Source organism: Alligator sinensis, unplaced genomic scaffold (genome assembly GCF_000455745.1).
Source record: "Alligator sinensis unplaced genomic scaffold, ASM45574v1 scaffold811_1, whole genome shotgun sequence".
In the NCBI taxonomy this organism is placed as follows: Eukaryota; Metazoa; Chordata; order Crocodylia; family Alligatoridae; genus Alligator; species Alligator sinensis.
This window is the reverse complement of record NW_005842579.1, coordinates 130900-140068: the sequence shown is the minus strand read 5'-3', so window position 1 is coordinate 140068 and position 9169 is coordinate 130900. Positions and strand designations below refer to the sequence as shown.

At 57.8% G+C, this 9169-nt stretch overlaps 1 protein-coding gene across 1 annotated transcript in view; it reads right to left on the bottom strand.

Annotated features, from left to right (window-relative positions):
- Nucleotides 1-3609: 3609 nt before the first annotated feature.
- The window catches only part of KIRREL1 (kirre like nephrin family adhesion molecule 1), a 35866-nt gene continuing 30306 nt past the window's right edge, over nucleotides 3610-9169 (bottom strand). The window contains exon 16 of the mRNA XM_025214371.1: nucleotides 3610-3733. Within this exon, the coding sequence (XP_025070156.1) occupies nucleotides 3610-3733 (124 nt within the window). The remainder of the gene's footprint in view (nucleotides 3734-9169) is intronic.

Genomic DNA, 9169 nt, shown 5'->3' with positions numbered 1-9169 from the left:
AGGGCACCCAGGGGCTCTTTTCAGTGACCAGTCATTGTCAGGTCCAGGAGGTTCAGGGATGGTGAGAGCCATTTGTTCCCCTCAGATCAGATGGCAGCAGAAGCTTGACTCAGCCTGGAGCAAGAGCGATAAGGAAGGGACCTGCAAGCAGGACATGGCAGGACTTGAACTCTGTCCCCAGTACTGATGAAGGCTGCATTCCCAGCCCAGGCTGACAGTCTGGGGGTGCTCTTGGGTCTCCCTGTTTAGACCCCCCAGGGACATCAGACACTTCCATTGCCAAGTGGAAAGCCTTGAGGACCCCGGCTTGAGCTACCATGAGTGCAATTCACTGCATAACCTGACACTAGGAGACCACAGCAGACCTGCCCGAGGGTGCCAGCTGGCCATGTGCAGCACAGCATCACTAGTTTCAGCCACTACATCATCTGCTTGGCTGCCTCAGGAGGTTACTTTCAGCATCTAAGACCCTTGTTCCTGTCTGGCACCCCCATTTCCCAACTCCCTCCCCTCTAGAAAGGTAGTCATGTCCATGAAAATCACTAAACTCCTCCACCCAGGAGTTAAACCCTGAACAGTCAATACTTGGGAACAGGCAGGGCCCAAACATATCCAGGCCCCAGTCTCCTGCCCTCCCCTCCTCCAAATGGGAGCAATGTTAATATTAACTTCTCTGCATCCCAAGCGTGTAGACAAACCCATTAATGTTTGCCAAGCAACTGCATACGATGCTGCCGGGGGCTGGAGAAACACCTGGGGCCCGATTCCTGGCTACACGTGGTACCAGGCAATCACATACAGCAGTGCAAAGTGGGTCAAACACACTTCTGGGTTTCATACTCGCTTTGCACAGCTATAACTGATCATGCAAAGCACAGGGCAATGGAGAACCAGCCCCACTAAGCAGGGCCATGATTAGACAATTCATATTACACTTCCAGGTCCCGATGCTCACTCCTGCCTCCTGAGGGAAGAGGAATGCTTCGCAGGGGGCTGGGAAGCCTAATTCATTATTGTCTGCAAGATGCTTTTTCCTCCTCAGATGAAAGGCACGGCAATGGGGAAGCACAAAGGGCTGCCGCTGTGTTTCGCTCCCGCAAATAATCAGAAAGGGGATTTTGTTTTTTAACCCCGAAAGGCTTGTGTTGTAAAATAGGACGTTCCTACCAGCAGGCAACAGAGCGGGCTGCCTGAGGGAGCGGGGAAGAGAATGCACATTGGAGAGAAATGCAGTGTTTTATAATTTATCACAGAGCGTTAGTGATCGAGACTCTTCTGTGGAATATTCCCTCCTGGGCCTGCGCTGATGGCAACACTGCTTAGCACTTTACAAGTAGCCTCCTCCCTCGGAGGGTCCCAGAGCACTTTGCAAACCCTAATTAATCCTCTCGCTCTCTGTCTCACGCGCACTCCCATCACAACAGCACAGTGGAAAGAGATGCGAAAGCCTGATCATGGCAGATTTCACAAAGCGGCCTCCGGGAATGTCCTGCCCTCTCTGGTAAGGATAGCAAGACCTTCTAGGTTACTTTGTTGAGAGGCGCGGAGCAGCTGCAGCTCCCAAAGGCGACGAGGACTTTGCACCTCCGGGCAAAAGTTCCAAAAGGGCTGTTGAGTGGTGACGAGAAAACCACTGAGGACACAGGCCGCCGCGCACCAAACCTCGTGCATTCAGATGGATGCACTGATGCATGCCCGGGCTGGCACAAGGACTGTGCTTTGGCAACATGAAGGGGCTTTAAAGCATGGGCGGGGAGTCAATGACCTCCGGGAGCATGGCCTGCCTGGGGCAACCTCCCAGTTACCAGAAAGCTGCTACATAGGCTCTCTCTGTATCAGCTCAGCTCCCAGCCTCCAACTCCAGGCAGCAGAACAGGGGTACTCGGTTCACAGCAGGAGTCTGTTCTGGAGGATTCATCCCAGGTCTCATCTCCCTGCTCAGCCCCATCCTCCCTGCCTGGGTCCTGGCTGGAGCACGTCCACCTGCTGCGCTCAGCACCCAGCGGCAGCACGTGTATAGTGCCCTCGTGCACCTCGTGATACGCTGCTGCCCCGGGCAATAAAGAACCACGGGAACTGGAGCAACGTGAGTGAGCCTGGAGCCTCAGCCGACCCACGCTGGGCCTCACCATTCCCCAAGAGCTGCAATTGTCTATTGCAAAAACGAGTCACCGCTGTATTGTGGGCTTTCTCCTCCCGAAGCACCAGCTCTGGGAGTCATGAGACTCCCTGCCGTCGTTCTCCTCCCCCCCGCACGCTCCAAGCTGCCCAAGAAAGGCTTGAGCTCGTCAACCGAGTGCAACCTACAGGCTCAGCAACTGCGTGTGTGTGAAGGGGGGCAAAATATAAAGGACCAGACCTATTATTATTATTAATTCCCTGACCAATTATTATTGCTACAGTCACAGGCTGTTCGAGCCAGTCCCTGCTCGACCGTGGAGCGGCCGGGCGTCACAAAGCTACTATGGAGATGCCCAAATCCCCTTAACTCTGCCCCTCCTGCCTTCCCCTATCCCCGCGGGCTCCCTGCTCTGCACAGCCGGCCCTGTTGCATGGCTCAGGCTCCAGGGCTTGGATTTAGACCCAGGACGAGACCCTGGGGTGGAGACGGGAGGAAAAGGCCCCGATCCCCTGGTCTGGATGCAAGGGGGAGCTCCAGCACATGTCTAGACCCTAGTGCATGGGCAGCAGGCTGCAGTGGGGGAGGGGGACCTAACCCCCACCCCCAAGGAGCTTGGGGACTAAATGGGGGGGCGGGGGTGTACTGGGACCCCCCACCCCAGTCTAGGGGTGACCGCGACGCGCCTGCACAAAAGACCGGCAACTTTCTCCCAGTCCCCGCTCCAGGGAGCCCATTCGGACCCCCGGGAACCCCTCTCGCCGCCCCCGGGGATTTTCCAACCACCCCCCGCAGCGCCATCCCCCGTGTCAGGCACTGCCGAGCCACCCCAGAGCGCCAAGAGGCTGCGAGGACCCCTCCCCCACGCAGGGCCTCCGCTCCCTGGGGCACTTACTGATGACGATACGCGCGGCACCCCACCGAGGGGCGGGGCTTCTGGGAGGACTTCAAGATTCGGCCCCGCCCACCGCTGCGCCGGGGACTGCGCTCGCGAGAAGCGGGACCCAGATCTCGCGGGATTTCAGGGGCAGGCAGTCAGCTGTCCTGGGCTATGGGCAGCCCTGGTTCAGGGGAGTCCTATGGGGAGGGGCGGGTGGCCCAATGGGATAGTGGGTGGGGGTCCCTATGGAATAAGGGGTCCCCATGGGATAGGGGCCCCTTGGGATAGGGGGGTGGGGGCTTGCAGGGCAGGGTCCTCCAAGGGATGGAAGCGTGGGGTGGAGGGGGGCAAATGTGGATCCCCCACCCTGCATGGGGCTCCCCGTAGGCTATAGGGGCAGCGAGGATGCCCATGTGCTGGAGATGGGGGCTGGAGCTGAGCCCCCCGGAGGAGCAGGGGTGAGATCCCACTCCCGCCCCACTGCAGGGGCTGTGCAGGGTGGGCAGATGGCGCAGACCCGCCCCGGGCAGCGCGGAGGACTCCCTTCTACGAGCACATCGCTCGCTCCGCGTTTAGTTGCACTCGATTGAGCGCTGCCCCGGGGGCGCGCTCATCCCTCCGGCGCGGCGGGGAGGGAGGGGGCCGCCCGCTCCGGGAACCGCCCGGCTGAGCAGTTCTGGAGCATCCGCCGCCCGCTCTCACCCAGCGCCTTGCGCTTCCGCTGTGCAGGAGGCCTGGCCGATGTGGGGCCGGGGGGCTCAGCTTGAGCGTCTCTCTTGACTTGGTCTCTTTGCGCCAGCCCTTAAACACCCCGTAGGCTGCAGACACGTTTCGGCTGCAGTGACAAGGTGCCATGATTAGGATTCACCCTGAACTGAGCAATGAGGGACCTTGAATGAAGCTGAGGGCTTTAAACTGCCAGAAACTGGTCAGGAGCCCAGGAGCTACGGGGATGGGAGACCAGCCAGCCCCTAGAAGGGTTATCTCCCTGCTTGAGCATCGGACAACTCGGCCTCTCAATGCAACTCCCGGCTGCTCCGTGTCCTGCGTGAAATATCCGGCTGGAGGATGGAGGCACCTTTCACAGAGCCGTGTAAAGGGACCCGTGCAGAAAAGTGCGACCGTGCTCCACCATAAAGGGCCCTTGTGTGTCTTCTCCATAAATAATAACAAGGAAACGTTTCCCGGGCAAGGCATGTGCTGTGCCTGGGCTTGCGGCAGGCCGGGCACCAGGCACTGCAGGGAGTGGCGGAGAGCAAAGCAGTGCCTGATCCTTGAGGATGAGCCACTCCTGGATCTGCCGGGGAGACGAGTGCTTTTATCACAGAGATGGAGGCACAGACGGGATGAACGGCAGCTTGTGAGCAGGCCGACGGAGTCAAATCCAAGCACCTTGGTGTCTGCTCTTGCTTCCCCGCAATCAAGTCCCTGAGCTGCCAAGAGAACCCGGGAGTCCTGACTCGGTGTTTCTCTTCCCAGTCCCCACTTAGCTGGTAAACCCAGGAGTTTTGGCTCATCCTCCATCTGCCACATCCCCTTTCCTCCCAGAGTCAGGAAGAGAACCCGGGTGTCCCCAGTTAGACCCCCTTCCCTGAACAAAATGATGCTGGTGGCTTGCGCCTCGCTCTCCCTTGGGTCCTGGATGGTTCCTGAGTCTCCTCCCTGCCAACACAGACCTACACAGGTGCTGTGGGCCCCTGGATGTGACCCCTTTTATCCTCAGAGGAGAGAAGTCATCATGGTGCTGCCAGCTCGGTACCTTTAAGACCTCGTGTCCTCCCTCCTCAGCCTGTCTTCTTTCCAGGAGTTCCTGACTTATTAGGAAAGAAATCAAATTATATTTTATCGCCAGCCTGGGTAGCACAGGGCTGAGAGATTAAATTCCAGCATGACAGCAAGAAGCAGCGTGCGAGGATGGCATCCTATCTCTGTTGGGCTGCAGCGGGTTATCATCAGGCGCTGGGCTCGGAGAGACAAATTACGGCTTTCTGGAGGGAGCTTTCTTGCTTTGGGGTTGTTTTTTTTTTAAACCTGCTGTAGCTGTCGGACTGCTTGGCATCGACCGCTCCCACCCTGCTTGATGGCAGATGTTTTCCTGATAAGGCTGAGCAACAGGGCCTGGGCAGGGCCTGGCATTTCAGGCCTGGGCTCAGGGGTCGTGGCTGGTAGAGAAGGAAGAAAGGGCTTCTCGTGAGTGCAAGGTGTCAGGAAGGGGCCGGAGCCTGAGGGTGAGAGGTGATTTCTCCTCTCCCATCTGCCAGACAGGAGCACTCAGAAACCCCCCCCCCCCTCATTTCTGTCTTCATAGCAACACTGTCTCAGGCTGGAGGAGGTGGTCCCCATGGTCTGGCACGGACATGGTCTCCATGGGCTGGGAGCCTCCCGGCCTGGTTTTGCTGAGCTGGGTTGCCTTTCCTGCTTAGCTCAGCTCACCCAAATGCAGCCCACAACTGTCCTTCAAGGAGGGCCACCTGATTTGGGCTCCGTTCCCCCTCTGCCACTGGCTTCCTATGTGACCTTGGCCATGTTACATAGTTGCTCACATACCCTGAGCCCTGGGATCAGTAGTGGGGCACTGTACCCTAGGCATCAGTACTGGGGCACCATGCCCTGAGCCCTGGGCATCAGTACTGGGGCATCGTACCCTGAGCCCTGGGTATCAGTACTGGGGTGCCGTGCCCTGGGGATCAGTACTGAGACACTGTACCCTAAGTGTGTCCCAACGGATGGAGGAGGGTTGTCGCAGGGACCTTGCAGCCCAGGGGGTGTGTGGGCTAAAGGGGTTCGGACTTGTTGGACCCTGGAGGTGGCAGAGCTCCAGGGGCATCAGGGCCTGGCTGGGAATCCAGCTCTGACTCAGTGTCATGCCAGACGCCCCTGGGAGAACCATGCCCCTAGGGGGTCTGGGCCTGGTGGCATTGCTCACGACTCCCCTGCCTTTTCCAGGTGTGCGGTTCTCTGAAGCTGTGCTCACCTAGGGCCTGTGGCACCAAGGTGAGCGTGAACATGCAGGGATCGCAGCAGGAGAACGATACCCCCCACCCCGCTGTCCCGAAAGGCCCCTTCCCTTCTCCCCTGCTCCTCGGTGCTTCTGACAGCCGCAGCCTTGTCGCGTCTGCGGGAAGGCGACGGTGGATGAAAGCAGGAGGGGAGAACAAGGCGAGAGACGTCGGCACCACGGAGAGGGCCCGACGCGCGTTTCATCCTGTGGAATAAATTAGAATACATCTTGGCTGCCTGGAATAAATTAGCTGGATGGCGAGGAAGGGAGATTCATTTCCCTGGGAAATGATGCTGCTGCGCATGAGGAGAGAGAGAGAGATGCCTCCAGGGCTGGAATCGCAGAGATGATCTAGTCATCAGGCAAGCGCGGCGATAACGCTGATGAGGTCATCTCCCGGCGGGCGGCGCGGGCCAGGCCGGGGGGGCCGTGAGACGGGGCTCAGACGCTGCTGTTGTGCAAGTCTTGCAGCGGTGTGGGGTGCAGGGGGGTGCAGGTGAAGAGGGACCTGGCCTCGGTGTCTGTCCACATCCAGGGCCGTGCATCTGCCTGTCTCTGCATAGATCACCTCTGTCTGCATCTGGCCACATCTCTTTTCCTCCACCTCTGTACACCTGCTGCTGTCTCTCTCCATCCATCCACAGACACACATCATCCATCCATCCACCCATCCATCCACTTATCTACCTACCTATCCATCCATCCATCCATCCATCCATCCATCCATTCACTTATCTACCTACCTACCTACCCATCCATCCATCCATCCATCCATCCATCCATCCATCCATCCATTCACTTATCTACCTACCCATCCATCCATCCATCCATCCACCCACGTATGTGTGTATCCATCCATCCATGTATTCAGCTGTCCATCCATCTGTCCACTTATCTACCTACCTACCTACTTATCTCTCCATCTGTGTATGTCTGCCCACCTACCCACCTAACCATCTATGTATCTATCCAAGTGTCCATCTATCCATCCATCCACTTATCTATCTATCCATCCATCTGTCCACTTATCTCCCTACCTATCAATTTATCCATTTGTGTGTGTATCCATTCATCCATCCATCCATGCTTCTATGCATCCATCCATCCACGTGTGTGTATCCATCCATCGATGTATCCAGCTGTGTCCATCCTTCTGTCCACCTACCTACCTACCTACCCATCTGTGTATTCATCCACCTAACCATCTATGTATCTATCTATCCAAGTGTCCATCCATCCATCCGTCCGCTTATCTACCTATCTATTCATCCGCATGTGTATCCATCCATCCACCCACCCACCTATCCATCTATGCACGCATCCATCCACTTATCTACCTACCTACCTATCCATCCATTCATCCACTCACCCATCTATATACCTATCCATCCAACCACCTACCTACCCACACACCCATCCATCTGCCCATGCATCCAGCTTTGTATCCATCAGTCCATCCATCCACCCACCCACCCACCTATCCATCTGCATATCCATCCATCCACCCACCTATTTACCTGTCCATCTATCTGTGTATCTATCTATCCATCTACATACCCGTCTGACCATGTATCCATCTACCTACCTATCTATCCATCCGTCCGTCTATCCCTCCCTCCCTCTCTCCCTCTCTCTCTCTTTCTCTCTCTCATTCCATGCTCCAGCAAAAGCCATTAAGAATGACAAAGCACCTTTTTGTTTTTCAGATGGGTCCCGGGAGCCGCGAGCAAATTGCCTGGCTCATGCATAATAAACCAGGCGTGGAAACACACCACGTAATAGGCTACATTTGTAGGGAAACAAAATCATTAAGCTAACCCATTCGCAGGGCTCCCTGGACGCCGCGGTGTGGAGCAAGGCCCTGAGCCCCTGTGTGCCCCTTGCTGGCACCCGCTCACTGCTAAAAGCTTCTGTGAAATGGGTCAGGGGAGCTGGTGAGTGGGGGGACGGTGGGGAAGGAGGCTGAGGTGTGACAGTGGAGGTGGAGGCAGGGGGTATTGCTGCCAGGGATCCCAGTGGAGATCAGGGTCCCAGGGTGCCCCCAACTCCAGGGCCCAGCATCCACCCTCAGTCCCCTGGAGCTCGTTGTGCAGCTCTCGGCATCCATCAGCAACCACGCACTGCTGCCATCCAGCCGCCTGCGGTGGAAAATGCGCCCGCAAGGAAATCAAAGTCGACGCGGCGGAGAGTGCTGGGGGCACGTGGGTGGCGGGGGGTGGTGCTGGAGAGCGTGGCTGGAACATTGCTCACAAAGTGGGGAGGCAGGTAAAGCAGGGGCCAAATCCTGCCTGCCACAAGACTTGGATGCCGAGGAGCAGGGAGACCCCCCCGAATGCAAATCACTTGCTTGGCTCCGGAGAATGGGGGTCCCCAGCTCTCTTGCACCAGGACACTCTTTTGAACCAGCTCCCCCAGCTCAGAGGCACTTGAGGTCCATGGAGGGGTGATCTCACCCCTCTCACCCCTTGGCCCAGCTTCCTTGCACACCCCCAATGCCCTTTGCATGCTTCTTGGCCAAACTCCCCCCTGCCAGCTCAAGGGCTGGCTGTTCCCTGCCGGACGCCCGGACATTTCGGGCAGATCTCCGGGCAAGAAGAACACCGGCTGCAGAGTTGCAAGAGTTTGCATCGGCAAGATATTTATATAAAATATATATTTATATACATTCATATAAAGAAACCTCCCCCCACCCTCGTCCCACGCGGACAGCCCGTGCCCTTGGGTGAGACAGCATCACTTGGTGGGCATAGGTTATTATCCTCGCTGGTGAGGCCAGGCCCCTCCCCGGACCCCCCCAGCATGGACAAGGCCCCCAGGTCCAGCTCTTATAGCACAGCCCCAGGGGGATTCGGGGCCTCCCGAAAGCCAGGAAGGTGAGATTTTTTTTGGCGAGGGGCACGGATTCAAGCTTTTCCTCCCACCCCCAAGGGCTCGGGAGACTCTTTGGAAATAGCGGGACTCCGGGCGCTGGGGCTGGAGGCCCGATGTCATGAGCTGGGCAAGGACGTGGGGCCCTGAAGGTCCCTTCGGCTGTGGGGCAGGGAGGATCGGGGGCGAGGGCGTGCATACAGGGCTGCGGGGGCTTCTCCCCCACAACAGCCTCCGAGCCGGACCTGGAGCGGGGAGGGGGACGTCTCCCCGCTGTGTCCTGGCTGGGGGGGGGCAGGGG